The sequence below is a fragment of the Candidozyma pseudohaemuli genome, assembly GCF_003013735.1.
Source record: "Candidozyma pseudohaemuli strain B12108 chromosome Unknown scaffold00023, whole genome shotgun sequence".
NCBI lineage: Eukaryota > Fungi > Ascomycota > Pichiomycetes > Serinales > Metschnikowiaceae > Candidozyma > Candidozyma pseudohaemuli.
In genome coordinates, this window is record NW_020194457.1 from 110,863 (window position 1) to 126,682 (window position 15,820).

General features: G+C 46.2%; 9 protein-coding genes across 9 annotated transcripts; 6 read left to right on the plus strand and 3 right to left on the minus strand.

Moving 5' to 3' along the window:
- Positions 1–39: 39 nt before the first annotated feature.
- On the minus strand, positions 40–1,137 carry RCL1 (rRNA-processing endoribonuclease; the record flags this gene model as incomplete). Its single annotated transcript, XM_024860528.1, has 1 exon — positions 40–1,137. The coding sequence occupies one exon, from the start codon at positions 1,135–1,137 to the stop codon at positions 40–42; it is 1,098 nt and encodes a 365-aa protein (XP_024711336.1).
- Positions 1,138–1,445: 308 nt separating this feature from the next.
- TAF4 (Taf4p) lies at positions 1,446–3,056 on the plus strand (the record flags this gene model as incomplete). The annotated part of the gene is made up of 1 exon (XM_024860529.1): positions 1,446–3,056. The coding sequence occupies one exon, from the start codon at positions 1,446–1,448 to the stop codon at positions 3,054–3,056; it is 1,611 nt and encodes a 536-aa protein (XP_024711337.1).
- A 121-nt stretch (positions 3,057–3,177) lies between these two features.
- Positions 3,178–8,626, plus strand: C7M61_005223 (uncharacterized protein; the record flags this gene model as incomplete). Its single annotated transcript, XM_024860530.1, has 2 exons — positions 3,178–6,641; positions 6,922–8,626. 2 exons carry the CDS (start codon positions 3,178–3,180, stop codon positions 8,624–8,626), a joined length of 5,169 nt encoding a protein of 1,722 aa, XP_024711338.1.
- A 320-nt stretch (positions 8,627–8,946) lies between these two features.
- On the plus strand, positions 8,947–9,993 carry HEM15 (ferrochelatase; the record flags this gene model as incomplete). The annotated part of the gene is made up of 1 exon (XM_024860531.1): positions 8,947–9,993. One exon carries the CDS (start codon positions 8,947–8,949, stop codon positions 9,991–9,993), a length of 1,047 nt encoding a protein of 348 aa, XP_024711339.1.
- A 28-nt stretch (positions 9,994–10,021) lies between these two features.
- On the minus strand, positions 10,022–10,963 carry MED4 (Med4p; the record flags this gene model as incomplete). Its single annotated transcript, XM_024860532.1, has 1 exon — positions 10,022–10,963. The coding sequence occupies one exon, from the start codon at positions 10,961–10,963 to the stop codon at positions 10,022–10,024; it is 942 nt and encodes a 313-aa protein (XP_024711340.1).
- A 112-nt stretch (positions 10,964–11,075) lies between these two features.
- Positions 11,076–11,870, plus strand: C7M61_005226 (uncharacterized protein; the record flags this gene model as incomplete). Its single annotated transcript, XM_024860533.1, has 1 exon — positions 11,076–11,870. One exon carries the CDS (start codon positions 11,076–11,078, stop codon positions 11,868–11,870), a length of 795 nt encoding a protein of 264 aa, XP_024711341.1.
- A 59-nt stretch (positions 11,871–11,929) lies between these two features.
- C7M61_005227 (uncharacterized protein) lies at positions 11,930–13,262 on the minus strand (the record flags this gene model as incomplete). The annotated part of the gene is made up of 2 exons (XM_024860534.1): positions 11,930–11,939; positions 11,971–13,262. 2 exons carry the CDS (start codon positions 13,260–13,262, stop codon positions 11,930–11,932), a joined length of 1,302 nt encoding a protein of 433 aa, XP_024711342.1.
- Positions 13,263–14,059: 797 nt separating this feature from the next.
- On the plus strand, positions 14,060–14,389 carry C7M61_005228 (uncharacterized protein; the record flags this gene model as incomplete). Its single annotated transcript, XM_024860535.1, has 1 exon — positions 14,060–14,389. One exon carries the CDS (start codon positions 14,060–14,062, stop codon positions 14,387–14,389), a length of 330 nt encoding a protein of 109 aa, XP_024711343.1.
- A 329-nt stretch (positions 14,390–14,718) lies between these two features.
- On the plus strand, positions 14,719–15,309 carry C7M61_005229 (uncharacterized protein; the record flags this gene model as incomplete). Its single annotated transcript, XM_024860536.1, has 1 exon — positions 14,719–15,309. The coding sequence occupies one exon, from the start codon at positions 14,719–14,721 to the stop codon at positions 15,307–15,309; it is 591 nt and encodes a 196-aa protein (XP_024711344.1).
- Between the last annotated feature and the right edge of the window lie 511 nt (positions 15,310–15,820).

Below are 15,820 nucleotides of genomic sequence, written 5' to 3' on the forward strand. Positions count from 1 at the left end.
ATTGATGCTACGAAAATAATAATGCAAAGAATAGGAAGTTTAGGCCCTCTTCTTGGAGGCACTCGTAAAGCCATTACCCTTGATGGCAACAGTCATGTAATTGTCCTCTCCTTCTTCGGCGCCGTCCTTCAAGAAAGCTTCGGTGCCAAATATGTTTTTGATATCTCTCAAGAACCACACAAACAGCTCGTCAATCTGAGCCTTATGGATCTTCAACCGACCCACATCTTCCTTTCCAATCACCATCAATGCCAAAGCCAACTTAAGCTGGTTTCTACCCAAAACAGCACTTTTCGTGAGTTCTTCAAGAAGCTCGTAAGCAACTTTTTCACCCAAGTCTTCTGGTAGAGAGCCAGCCACACCAGTTCCTTCAGCAAATATTCTCCAGCCTCTCTTAGATTCAGCCACCAACGTGACACCGAAACCTGGAGATTTACCCGAATTTTCTCCTCTCCAGACATCAGCGGTGATGTTGACCTCCACACCAGTTGGTTTCAAAACCTTTCTGGCAGCTTCAATGATTCTGTTCACCACAGATGGAGAAACTCTGGTGCAGTAGGCGACACCTCTAATGGCAGACATCTTTGGAGTTTCTAAAGCATGCACTGTCAAGGGTTGTAATATGAGGGAGTTGCAAAGAAGATGGACTTCTCCTCCACCCAATGGAGGGGACCCTCTTTTGAGAATATGGAGTTCGACTTCCCTGACACCGAACTTCTCCATGACAGGAATGAGACCCCATTTGATGGCCTCTAAGCCGGCATCTTGCGTTGTATCTGAGCTTGTGAGCCCCTTGAATATTATGGAGAACTTCTTCTTTGAAAATGGGGCAAGGTAGAGCATCGGTTCCAAGAAGTAGCCGATAGGTTTCTTTCCAGTGCAGTTGTGTGTGAGTTGGCCACCGATGATCATGCCTGGCTTGAAGGAGACTGTCGTACCGGTGTATGAGATCTCGATATTGGATCCATTGGTGACAGCCTCTAGAAGTCTGAGGAAGGATACCTCATGGTCTCTCAAACCGGGGTTCATGTCATCTGAACGGATTTTCGTTATTTTGATTTGCTGGCCGGCCAAAACCGAAAGGACAAGGCGGAGACGGAAATGTCTGGCTCCTTCGAAAACAACAACTCCAGCCATGTTATTAAGGGTAGTTGATAGTCTAGGAGTAGTTGGTCTATTTTTCCAGTGCGATGAGCATCGAGGTAGGTCTCATCTGAGAAGCACGAAATATGGTGATTACGCTAAATCGAGCAAGTGCTTGTTCAAGAAGAAGATTCATACATTCAAATATGGGTTTCTATCAAATTTGGCAAAATATACCCATTTTCACTTCTAACATTGGCCTACCACGGTCCTGGTGCAGCGGCGACATTTATGAGCACCGCACTACCTGTTTCTCAAGGTCAAGCGAGCTACTTAGTTATACAGCATAACAAACCACGGCCATGTCTGCACCAAACGAGGACGATTTGACCCAATCATCAAAAAGGCCGTTGGAAACAGGATCTTCAGATGACGGTGACAATAAAAGAGTGAAAACAGAACCAGCAGACCCAATTCCTCAAAATGACGACCAATTCAACGATCTTTTCGACGACCCAATCTTCAACCAAAACGGCAGCGAAGGCCCCACAGGCGACGTGGGCGGAGCTGTTGATGATATTGAACTACCCGACTTTCTTCAGGAAGGAAAGACCGAGAATGCTGGCGAGCAAACGGTTCCCAGGAATTCGGCACCTGCTTCAGCTAGTCCGGTTGCACAAGCTTATACTGCACCAGTCACAGCTGCTCATAGTAATCGTGGCCTGAATCTGCCCGAGCCTCAAAGACCCAGCTCAGTCGGGCCAACAAGAGCTTCAGAGCTGTTGAACAAGGGTCCATCCAGCACTCTACAAACACCACAGGCAACTGACCAGACTACCGAAACTGGGGCTGGTCCATCCCTGGGCAGCTCTTCACTCCCGCCTTCAGCAACCCCAATGTACCAATCACAATCCCAGTACCCTTACCTGACCTACGGCAAGGGTGCTGCTACACAATATCCAAACCAATACCGCCTGTCTCCCGGACAGAGTACCTACAAACAGGCACCCCGCTTCGACCCCAGAAGGACGTATCCAGCACCCACAGGCATGGGTGCATCCTACTCTACCAGTAGTGTTCCTGGGTCGTATAACACAACAGCCGCACCAGCATCACAACAGAGCAAAGAGGATCCTGATCAATACAAGGACGCCATCCACGCAGCTGGAGTTGATATCCTGCGAGAAGAGGAGCTACTTTCGGCCAATTACAACAGAGGGCCACTTAGCATTCAACAACAACAACTCGCAAATCGCCAGAGGCAACTATACGGGCTGGTCAACGCCTTTCTCCAACCATATCATGTTGGTCTCTATATGAATCGTGCAGCAAGAGAGAACGGCGTCTACCAAAACTTCATGGCTGACCCAGAGATGCTCGAGTTTGTCTCTGCCTCATGCAAGGAATGGCTTTCGAACATTGTCACGAAAACGATTCTATTAGCGAGACACCGGCGCCGTGGTATCCCTGCCTTAACACAGGCTCGTGGCAGTCAAAAGCTGAAGATCTCGCCTAATCAAAGATCCGATGTTTCCAAAGAGTTACGAAACATTGCTTTGCGTCACAAAGAGCAGGAAGAAGCCAGAGTTCAGAAACGTCTTGTGCTTGGGATCGAGAATAAGGACGAGGTCGCGCCAGAGACCTCTAATAAAGCAGGCGCTGAGGAAACTCTTCATAGAGCTGCAAATGCTACAGCTGCGATGATGACAGGCAGCTCTTCAAGGAAAAAATACTCCTGGATGAAGGCCGGTGCTGGAGCTGGTGCTGGAGATGATAGCAAACAGGGTGCTGCTAAGGATGGAGGAGCGAAGCAAAGCTCAATCCTCTCTTCCCGTGGCGACAATGGTTTGCGTTACAGGGAGATTCGTACGGGTAATATGGTGACTACGAAAGACTTGCTTGGTGTTTTAGAGGACGAAAGAGTGGGAACATCGAAAGCTGTTATCAAGGGTTACGCTAGGTTGAAGGACTGAGCGATTTGCAACCATTACGCGCTCTCTGCATCTGACTTCGCTCACGTGACAAAACACTGGGTGCGACTTTAGACGTTAGCGGAGTGCGCTCATCAGATCAAACCAAAACAAAGCGTCCATCATGGAGTTCAGCCTATCCACCTTTTACAGTGGCTTTGACGTTCAAAAAGACTATGAGGTTGATAACTCCAATATCGATGATAAGCTTTCCCATGCAACCCATGCTTTGGCACATAGCTGGGAAGCCATCCACCACAACAGCGAGCTTCTAGAAGAACTCATAGACATGGCTCACGGGTTTCAACAGCTCGATCCCAAACACAAGAAGCAAGTCAATTATCTAATATCATCATCGCTCACTAATGCATCGCGTCAATGCACACTTATGATAGAGGAAGGCGATTATGTAGATATGCTAGACGTGCTCAAACTGTGCTTGGAGAAGTACGGCTACCTTATGTTTGTACTCCTTAATTATCTATCACGAGAAGATTTCCCCACCAGTACTTCCGCAAGACAAAAGCAAACCTCCGTGCTGTGGAAGAATAATTGTCAGCAGGTAGATGATGCCTTATCGTCCGTGCTGAACTGCTTGCAATTGGATCTCTCCAAGATCTTTGTCACTACTCCCGAAAAAAATCAATTCCTAGATTTGTTTCTTCGACCTGTTTTTCATCTCATGGAGCTCCCTGAGAGGATGAAGGTCAACACCATCCGGATCTATATGTTTCGTATCATTTCCTTTGCAGTAACTCGCCATGGTAGCGAGGAAACAGTTCAAAACTCCGTCATCCAATCCTTGACATACTACCCACATTTACCACAGTATATGGCCGAGTTACTACATACATTAGAGAAGTCATTCGACCATATCAAGCTCTCAGAAGATATTCTTCTAGAGATAAGTCAACTCGAATTCAATGCAAACGATACGAACGGACCGAAGGCGGTGTCTGAATTCTTGGTCAAAGTGTCAGAGGTCAGTCCTAGATTAATCATGAGGCAAATGGCCTCCATCAGCCAAATTTTAGATAACACAAACCAATCACTCAGATGCTCGGTTATTGAAACATGCGGCAACATTGTTGTTGATGCATTCAAAACCCTTCACAGCAGTACAAACTCTTCAGAAGATGAACGTGCCGAGATCAGTATGAAGCTGATCGGTAAGTTGTTCTCGTTGCTTAAGCAAAGAACACTTGATCAGAACCCATTTGCGAGAACGAAGGCCCTTCAGGCTATGGTTAAGGTTTTTAACAATGCTCCTGTGAAGGACTACGTTGTGGCGGCTTTGGAGACCCCCGATTCGAAAGATCTTGACATTGGACCCGCCAACGAATGGTATCAAGAAGTCATGGACGTGGCTGTAACTGGACTCTACGACAGAAGTACTTTGGTGCGTAGAAACGCAATCAAGCTCTTATCGAAGATCTTAATTGAGCATCCTTTCACGTCTCAAGAAGCATTTCGTATGCTGTACAGTCGTTGGGAGAGAAAACTTGATGACCTTAAGGCTGCCAGTCAGCATGTTGTACCTGAACGCTACTTCCAAAAGTTTATGAATCAGAACGACAATGATAAGTCAGAGGAGGAGACACCGCAATCGCCCGCGGAGCAAAATGAAGGGGACCCAATGGATGTCGACGAGGAAAACAACGAGAGGGAGAAAGAAACAGGGGAAAATATCCTAGAAGAGGAAAATGCTGGAGTTGAGAATGATGCAGACTTTGACAAGGTCAAGAGTTTGATGAAGCTCTGGGAATACCACAACTGTGCTTTGGCGCTCATCAAAAAGCTTGAAAGAGGTGTTGCGATCACATCTTCTCTCTTGTTTTCCAAGAATAGAAACGAGGTGCTAGAGGCCATGGACTTTTTGGTCTGCGCAGACGCCTACGGAGTTGAGAATGCAAGTCAGGGTATCAGGAAAATGCTCCATCTTGTTTGGATGAAGGGATCTTCAGATGAGGGTAAATCCATCGCTACTCAATTAGTCGAGTGCTACAAACTCCTATTTCTTACCACTCCCTCAGACATCACCGCTCAACAGGCTGCCGAGATGAAAGCACGTAATTTGATCAAGATCACCATCAATGCCACAGTTGCAGATTTAGCGTCCTTGGAAAAACTCATGTGCATGATCTACGAAGGAAAATTAATAGACTGGGCTATGATCGAGCTGTTGTGGTACATCTACAGCAAGGCTGGATCTAGTGACTCGCGCTACTCGCAAGCTCAGATCCATGGTGCTATAATTGTTCTAGGTATGGTGTCCTCGGCGAATCCAGCTATCGTCCAATGTGGTTTGAAGTCTTTGCTCGAGATTGGTTTGGGCTCAATTGGTAGACTGGATTTGGTTCTCTGCAAGCACTCGTGTGCAACCTTATTAAAAATTGTGCAACCTCTGAAAAAGCGAACGACTGAGAGAATGTTTGCAGAGGATAGTGAAGCTGCAGACAGGTTGAAGGCCATCTTGTTATGTTACACTCCCCAAAGGGAATGGTTCCCCGTGGCTGAACAAGCGATTGATGCCATCTTCCGTATTATCACAAACCCTATCGTGCTCTGTGATGATATCATAAAGTCGAAGACCAGAGACGTTTTTGTGACTGAAGCAGAGGAAGAATCAAAAACATCGTCACTCGCTCAGCTTCTCTTCATTGTCGGCCATGTTGCAATCAAGACTATAGAGCACCTTGAGAAGCTTGAGGCTCAGTTCAAGAAAATGAAGCATGATTTAGAAGCGGAAAAGAGTAATCAAAGGAAGGAGGATGCTGCTGAAAACGAGCTTGAAATGATTGGTGGTACGTCTGAAGACGACTTTGCAGACGTTGTCGTTTTCATCAGAGAGACTGAGATCCTTTTTGGGGAGAAGTCGTTGTTGGCGAAGTTTGGCTCGTTGGTAACTGAAATCTGTCTGAACAGAAGAGCCTACAACAATGGAATACTTCAAAGATCAGCGGTGCTTTGTCTATCAAAGTTGATGTGCGTTTCGTCCAAGTTCTGTGAAGCAAACTTGCCGTTGTTCATCACAATCATGGAGAAGTCTGAAGATCCGGTGATCCGTTCTAACTGTGTACTTGGTCTTGGTGACATGGCAGTATGCTTCAACAATTTGGTGGATGAGAATACCGACTTCCTCTATCGCCGTCTCACGGATGACCATCTTATGGTCCAGAGGACTTGTCTTATGACTGTTACCTTCTTAATTTTGGCAGGCCAAGTGAAGGTCAAGGGTCAACTCTCATCAATGGCCAAATGTCTTGAAAACCCGGATCAAGGCATCAGTGATATGTGCCGCTTATTCTTTACTGAGTTGGCTACAAAGGACAATGCTATCTACAACGCTTTCATTGATATCTTCAGTGGTCTCTCCAACGATGACACATTGTCCAAGGACGCTATGAAACGAATCATCAAGTTCCTTGTGTTGTACATTGACAAGGAGAAACACCAGAAGCAACTCTCGGAGAAGCTCTTGGTGCGTTTGATGAAGTCCGAGACCGAGAAGCAGTGGAACGATATCGCCTTCGTTCTCACCACAATCCCTTACAAGAACGACAACATCACACAGGCGTTAGAAGCGGGGTACAAAATGGCGTCAGCCAGAGAGGTATAAATCAGGCAAGAAGCTGTCATTATGTAATAACCCGAAGGTTAGCCGCACCGCGCACCTTTGCTCTGTATGCGCTACCACATCATCCTTCAGTAGTCACTTCGTGAGATCAACACCGCAACATAGCCCATTTCAACGTACAATGCTGATTAACTTAGTACGCCAGGGCATTACTTTTCTACTGGAGCTGAGTGGGCTCGATGAGGCAAACGTAAAGATTCTTGTTTGTACAGCATTGTCATTCCCATTCAGCATTATCTTCAAGAGACTTCCCGATCAAAACTACTCAGCAAAGAACTGGTATATCATTGCCGTTTCTTCCTTCTATGTGTTTGTGATTTGTGAGCTTGGTTCCGGTTTACGGTCATTGTTGATTTCTTCAATGGGCACATACTTCATCACCAGGTACTTGAGGACAAGCTATATGCCATGGATCAACTTCCTATTCTTGATGGGACACTTGCTCTCGACACATGTCCTTTTGCAATTCTTCCAGGATTACGATGCCACCGTGATTGACATCACTGGTGCTCAGATGGTCATGGTGATGAAGCTCTCGGCCTTTGGTTGGAATGTGCACGATGCCACAGTGCCTAAGGAGCAATTGACTCTGTACACCAGAGAAAGAGTGATCAAGAAGCACCCCAATCTTTTGCCATACTTGGGATATGTGTTCTTCTACCCCTCTCTTATGACGGGTCCTGCTTTTGACTACATCGACTATGACAGGTTCATTCACTCTACTTTGTTTGACGATGTCCCAGAGGAGAAGCGTCCAGGTAAGCGCAGAAGAAGGAGAATTCCAAAGTCCGGTAAGCAGGCTCTTTCAAAGGTCCTCCAGGGTTTGTTCTGGGCTGCGCTTTTTGTCACTATGCCTAAGTTTGTTTCTTTGGACTATGCGCTTGACAAGAGCTTCGTTACTGACAAGTCGTTTATTTTCAGAATTTTCTACTTGTGGGTTCTTGGACTCACCTACAGACTCAAGTACTATACGATCTGGCTGATTGCAGAGGGTGCGTGTATTTTGTGTGGAATCGGCTACAACGGTTACGATCCTGAGACTGATCTGTTTAGATGGGACAGGGTTCAGAACATCGACCCATTGGCCTTTGAAACGGGCCAGAACGTGCATGCTTGTCTAGAAGCCTGGAACATGAACACAAACAAATGGTTGAAACACTATGTCTATGTCAGATTGGCAAGACCTGGCAAGAAACCCGGTTTCAAGAGCACTCTTTGCACCTTTGCCACCAGTGCTGCATGGCACGGCACTAGACCCGGGTACTACCTCACATTTGTCATGGGCGCCTTGTTGCAGACTTTGGGCAAGATTTACCGCAAGAACATTCGTCCAATCTTCTTGGAAGCCGATGCTAAGACGCCAAAGAGTACAAAAATCTACTATGACATTGTTTCTTACTTTGTGACACAACTTGCGTTTGGCTTCATTGTGCAGCCATTTGTCATCTTGGACTTCCCGCTCTCGCTTTATTGCTGGAGCACGGTGTACTTTTACGTCATCGTTATTACAGCCTTAACGCTCTTCATCTTCAAAGGTCCTTTCAAGGTCCCAGTTGTCAAATTCCTTCAATCATACCAGGCTAGCCATGTCTTGGCTGAGAAGAAGAAAGAGGAGCACAAACTCTCTCCCGAGGAGACCGAAAAGGTTCACCAGACGGTTGGAAAGGTTCTCCAAAGAGAGACCTCTCATGAGATGCCTTTGCTTGGTCTTCCTTCGATTGACGAGCTCGAATCACTTACAAGAGAGGAACTCGAAGAAGATGTTCGTGAAATTCAACTAGCATGGGAGTCGTTTAAAGACCGCAAAGGATACGAGAACGACATCAGAGACTTGAGAGAGGCCTACAGAAATTTTACCAACGAGATCGAAGAGATCATCGAGGAACAGAAGCGGGCATTAGAGACGAAGAAGGAGAAGACGGAGAAGGCGGAATAATTCCGTGTCATTAGGATGACATTCAATGCTGACAATCTCGCACCCACTGGTTGCAAACTTTCTCATGTGTAATACGCAATAGTCTGGGCCGTGCAGGCCCGCAACCTCGCGCTTAAAGAGCAAACGGCGCCATCTTGTGATGTTCTCTTTTAGAAGCTGATTTCTGCCAGAATACTTAAAAACCTTATTCCCCGAGGCTCGCCACATTAAAGGTTGACATGTTCAGATCAATTGCAAGATTACCCATCGGTCGCCTCAGATGGAATTCTACTTCCTCTGCTTCCCCAGCCTCCACCGCCACTGGAGTGGTATTCATGAATATGGGAGGACCCAACAAGGCCAGTGAAACAAATGACTTTCTAATGCGTTTGTTCTCGGACAAGGATTTGATTCCGCTTGGACCATTGCAAGGGATCATGGGCAGAGTCATTGCTAGGTTGAGAACCAAGAGCATTGAAGAGAAGTACAACGAGATTGGCGGAGGATCTCCTATTAGACATTGGTCAGAGTATCAATGTGAAAGAGTATGCAAGAGGTTAGACGAGATCCTGCCACAACTGGCTCCTCATAAACCTTATGTTGCTTTCAGGTACGCAAAACCATTGACTGAAGATATGTTGGCTAAGATGAAGGAGGACGGTGTTACTAGAGCCGTTGCCTTCTCGCAGTACCCACAGTGGTCCAGCTCGACGTCAGCCTCTTCCATGCATGAGTTGTTCCGTCAGAGAAAAATCTACGATCCAGAGAAGACCGTCAAGTGGTCGTTCATTGATAGATGGCCCAAGGCGGAATGTTTGGTGAGCCCATTCGCCAGATTCATCAACGATAAGCTTCTGGAGTTTCCAGCTGAGGACAGAGACAAGGTTGTGATTTTGTTCTCTGCTCATTCTTTGCCTATGGAGATTGTCAACCGTGGTGACTCGTACCCTGCTGAAGTTGCTGCCTCTGTCTACGCCATTATGGAGAGATTGAAGTTTAAGAATCCCTACAGATTGGTCTGGCAGTCCAAGGTTGGCCCCAAGCCTTGGTTGGGTGCCCAAACTACTAGCATTGTGGAGAAGTTGGAGCTCCAGGATGACGTCAAGGGTCTCATTTTGGTCCCTATTGCATTCACCTCGGACCACATTGAGACTTTGCACGAACTAGACATTGAGCTTATGGAGGACGCCAAAAACCCTAAAATCATCAAACGTGCCTCTTCCTTCAACGACGACGAGGAGTTTATCTCTGGCTTGGCTGACTTGGTCAAAGAGCATATCGAGTCCGGTCGTCCATACTCCAACCAGCTTGAATTGGATTGGTTGTTGAGCAAAAAGTACACTACAGACACTTTTGAGCACCCTAGTGAGTTGTTTAGTTCCCACTGAACTGTCCGTAAATGAGTTATGTATATATTTAATCTGAATCATCCGAGTCATCACCATCAAAGAGGTCCAAGTTGAGGGCCTCTGGCGCCTTTGCCGGTTCTGCTTTTCTTGCTGGTGCCGAGGGCCCCTTCTTGACATTAGTTGATGGTGCGTCCATGTCGGCCACATCCTCCATCTCAACATCGTCTTCCTCCACCTTTTCTTCCTCTGCTGGTTCCGTCTCACCAAGCTCTGCCTTGATGACCTCGTCAGGCTTGAGCGATGTTAATGCAAGTAAGCCCCTTCTCAAGGCATCTTCGGCAGGCCAGATGAAATTGTTGGGATGGGGCAATTGACCATTGGCAGTGGTTGGGGCTTTAGAAAACTTCGCTAGGGTCATGGAGTAGTCAAGCAATTCTTGCACTCCAATCTCCTTGAGTCTCGACTCTCTTGTAGAAGAACTTGCCGCCGGTAGTCTAGGAAGCTTCTTTAATTCAGCTCGGCAAGATATTAATTCTTTGAGAAGTCTACTGCTCTCCTGGCTCAATTCATCATTTTCCTTTTGGAGAGTCTGGATCTCAGCACCATATTCCTGATGCCGGCGAAGATTTTGTTGCTCGGCCGAAATCTTTTTATCTAGTTGAATTAGGCTTTTGACATGTTCGGGGATGTTTTCCTCTCTAAATGAGGATATGCTCAGTGAGAGTTCCACAAGCTCACTTTCAAACTCTCTTATGCTGCTGATGATGGCGAGTTCTTCGAATTGCCGTGCCTCATCCAGGTTTTTTATCTTTGAGTTCACCGATGTTGATGTCACCGGTATGTTCTTCGTTGGGTTCAATGACGAGGTGACATATGCACTGGGAGTATTCGGTCTCGAAGTTGGTCGACTGTTCAGACCCGGCACGGCGAGATGATTTAGTTTAACAGACAGTCCAACACGTGAGACCGGTAAGGAACTCGTGGGCTGATTGTTTTTATGAGGTAGCATAAATGAGCGTATAGGTTTGTTGATAACTACAGTGAGTAGTTAACTTTGTCGCTGCGAGTGCGGTTCGCACTAAGTACTATCAGATGAACCACAGGCCCAACAATGAGCTGAGATGAAGAATGTGTTTGGTTCAAGTGATGACGATGACGAGAGCGATCATGATATTCCTAAGAGGCCTGTGAAGAAGTTGAAGTTGAAAAGCACACCGAAAATGGAGCAAACCGAACCTGTCGAAGACTATATGAGCTTCACCGTGGAAGAGGACGATGTCAAACCTCCTTCTTCAAAAGCACAAACACAAGATACTTCCTTGTTTGAGACAAAGTCTGTGGGGCTTGCGATGATGCAAAAGATGGGCTTCAAAGTCGGCGACAGTTTAGGTGGCTCAGATACGGGCATCAAAGAACCCATACAAGCAGTCCAAAAGAAGAATCGGTTGGGAATCGGAGCCACTTCAATTATTAGAAAATCGGAGGCTGAGGAAAAGCAAGACGTTGATCAATTAGTCAGTCAGCGTAAGCAACAGCTACACCAACAAAATGCTGCTAATACGGTGTTGAAACTTCAACGATTTTGCTTCACTGCCTCGGGAGATGACGAATTGGTTTTTAATAAGGAGGACGCTGCCAAAGTCAACATCTTGTGGCGTTCTGTAGCTCGCAAGTCTATCTCTGACTTGCCGAGGAGACGTGTTTTGATCGATCAGGAGACCAGTCAACCTGATGAAGAGCCAGACGAGGAATTGACCTCCTTCGAAGCGAAGCAACCGGTAGAACAGCTCGCTCAGCTCATTGACTTTTCACGGAAGAACTTCCTCTATTGCATATATTGTCTGATTCAGTTCTCAGATTCTGAGGATATGGCTGCGAATTGTCCAGGACCCGATGAAGAAGCTCACTCGTTATAATTAAAAGGCCTGGCTCAAATACTCGTCACGCTCCTTCTTCCGCTGGGCTTCTCTTTCGTCTAGTTCGGTCTGTGATGGATATTGGGACAGTGAATGCAACTGCAAGCCCTCGAGCTCCTTTTTGCTCAAATCCTCGAACACCACATTCTTATCAAAATCGCCAGTATACATGGGAGTCTTTTTAGCAGCAGTGTACTTCTCGGTCTTTTCGCCTGGCTTGAAATTAAGTTTCCCTGTCTCAGCCCTCTCTTCACGACCCCATCGGAGGGCTACTCGGCAATTATTGATGATGAAGCCGTACATGTATAGCATTGCCATTTCGGCTTCCCGCCTGTTCAAGTACTTGATGTGTGCAACGCCTTCCCTGTAATTAACCTTGCAGAATATTATACTACCAAAAGGTAGAAAATGGCCGAGTAGCTCATCTCTTGTAATTGCAGTTGTAATGCCCTTGATCTTGATGACCGTATTGTTCGGGTCTGTTGATGGTCCCAAAGGTGGGTGGTATTGATTCAACTTGACAGCGTCGGGCACGCCAGTCTCTTGAGCTGTCTTTTTGTAGTCGCTAGTATCGTTTTTAGAGGCCTGTCCTACTCGTAGAGCTCTGCCAGCCAACATTGACCCATTCATCGACTGTAATGCCTTCTGTTGGCTCTCTTCGTTGTTGAACCTCACAAAGCCAAATCCTTTACTAGCTTTGGTCTGAAAATCTGTAATGACCTTCACCTGGTGCACAGCTCCGGGGAATTCCTTGTTAAAGTGGTTGAAAAGCATTGGGTCAGTCACCTCATTCGCCAAATCACCCACAAATAAGGACCACTCGTTTTGAGCGTAAACATTGTGTCTTTGTCCTGGCCCAGAACGCTGCTGTGAACCGTACTGGTCAGAACGTCCCCCTCCAGATGCGTAATTGAGCTTGAAGTGACGGTTAGTTCCCGGTACCAGCGTCATATTCTTCAAGATAGCACTAGCTACTTCCTTTGGGCTTGCAAAGGTCACGAAGCAGTACAGTGGCTTGCCGGTTTTATCTCTCATGATCTTGACATTCGTTGGGGACTCGCCTACCTGATTCCACAACGATATAATGGCATCTTCAGTCCACGAAGGATCTAAATCTCCCATCCACAATTGCGTATCAGGCTGACCTTGTGAGTATACCAGATGACTTCCTCCCTGTCGAGGCTGTTGATAACGACCTTGACGGCCTTGACCTCCTTGGTAGCTCAGATAGCCTCCCCTTCCCTGGTTGGGTCTATAGTGAGATCCACGATTCTCGTGCTGTTGGAAGCGGCCTCTTGAAGAATTGTTTCCGCCACCATTCTGGTTATATCCACGAGAATCCTGAGGTCTGTACAGATCGGCACCGTGTCTGCCGCCTGGATAGTAGGACATTAGTGATGCAACGATGGAACTTGATGCGTCTGTAGTAGGTTCCCACGCAGGTCTATATGAAGAATACAGATTATCGAGAATTACTACGCTGAACAAGCTTTGAGTATGGAACTGAAGATGTTCAGTCTTATCATCTGTGGATTATGTTAACTTTCGAATTTTGATGGTGATGTATCGTGCTGAGTCGATGTATCTCTCGGTACTGAGGTGCTGAGGTATGAGTATAGTGAGTTAGTTGCACTTACTTCATCGCAAACCCAATTTTCTTGGATTCATCAAACGCTGTCAAATAGGCTCAAAAGGCTGAAAATTTGTTCGTTTTTGATAGTCAAAGTTGGGATTTTCTAACCATCGGTGTTTGAGTTTCTTGGATCTGCCTTGATTTCGCAGCCATTGCCATAGAGGAGTTGCGTACACATCTGGGAACTGAGTAGGCGAAAACTTTACCACTTCATCATTTCACGGCTATCCACTTACTCACATCATATGAATTGGAAGAATCAGGATGCAAATAAAAGAGGTTTCCTCAGGTATAGGAATTGACCTCTGATGCGACCTTCCCATCGATTCGAAGGTTGAAGACATATATTTCTTGCCGCAAACAACAACGCATATTCAAATAACTTATTTTCTTCTATTTCTGTCCCAATTTTGCCCCTCCAAAGTGATATTCTTCAGACGTGGAAATGCACTATAGTGAAGCGCCTGCATATTGACCACAACATCTGGTGCACCAATAAAAAACTCAAAAATCGTATTACTCAATCCACCTAGGCTTCATCTAAACAAACTACACAATGTTCTCCAGATCAGCCGGTCTTCGTGCTGCTGCTCGTGTTTCCAAGAGATTCCAGTCGCATGCCAGCCATGCCTCTGAATCGGTCACGGCCGCTCCTTTCAACAATAAGTACAACTTCAACACCAACCCTCCACCAATCCACCTGTACTGGAACGCAAAGAATTCTTTCATTCTTTTTGCTTTTGCCCCTATCTTCATTGGCTTTGGCTACTTGGGTAAGTACACTGGCTCCAACCTTCCTGGTTTCGAAGGTTTGTTAGATTTCGCCGAGTCCGAGAAGTCTCCAATCAAGGACATCAAGTTTGGCGAACCACAATTGAGAAAGTAGAGATGAAGAACACTAGAGGAAAGAGGAGACACCCACAATGCATAATTTATACTGAACAGTACTTAGCATGTCAATATAACGACGCCTAAACCATCTGTAATTGCCATACCAATGAGAGGGCTGATGAGCAAACATAGCTCATGGCAACGAATTACGAAAACTCTCATAATTAATTACCAATCTATTCAAACTTCTGTCTTAGATCTCTATCTCTATCAGTATAGACTGGGCGTGCGCGCAACAATTGTTTTTCACCATCTTCTAATTGGGCAGAAAAACACCCTCATACATTCACCTACACCAAGTACAAGCGACCCTTTAGAACCACAATGTTGTCTAGATTGGGTCTCAGAACTGCCGCTAGGCTCCCACGTGTCTCTCTTGGTGGTGTTAGATGCTTGACTACAGAAACAACCATTACAGACCATGCCACTGGTAAGGTTATCAAGTTAACCGACCCAGCACACCCCGAATTGGCTGACTACCCAAACCCAAAGCCAGAGCTCGCACAGAACAAGGACCCATATGCCAAGTATGACTTCCCACAGTTAAGAAGAAACTTTGGTGACAAAATGAACATCAACGACGACATGTACGATATCTGGTCTCCAGACTACTTCCAGTTTGTGTCTGACAAGACTGCTTTGAAGCACAACGCCATTTTCTTTTCCACCATCCTTGCCATTGCTGCTGGTATTTACTTCCTTGAGCTCAACCCAGAGAAGCCTGCTATGCCTAGATCGTTCCCATACAACGGTTTGGCTAAAGACTTGGGCTCGGGATCCGAGAAGACCGACTACTTCTACAAAGTCAAGACCGACGAGACCGCCAATGAGGCTGGTGTCTTGCCAGATGACGCTGACGTGAAGGCCCAGCAAACCGCATACGAAGACGCCAACGCTGAGTTCATCAAGGCCTGATTGTATCATAAACCATAGCATTTAATCACACGAAAAGAAGATCGTCCACCGTAGGCAGAATTGAACCTGATTCACCATCAAAGTAGCAACGAAAATGCATTTCTTGATCATCACAATCTCATTAATTGTTCAATCTTAATAATATTGTGAAATCCCTTGATTTTGGAAAAAAATGCACAATCCTGGTGTTAGGTACTTGACACTAGGATCCCGCACCAGATAGCCTCCTAGGGAAACACCCAGTGACGTCAGAGGCTACTCGAAGTTCGTAACCCTCGTAACCATCGTGTAGCCCTGTCGTTGGCTGGTACGTTCCCGAACTCGGAGGATAGCTGAGGATCAATTCGGTCTATATATTTAGCTAGAATCCGTTAGTACCTAGTCTTCACGTCAAGGAATTTTGGGCCGTCGCCTATGCTTGCCGTAAGTTCCGCTTCTTTTTGGAAGGCCGTTTCTTTACGATTTACACCGATCAAAAATCCATCGCCCAGATTTTCGACCGTTTCAACGC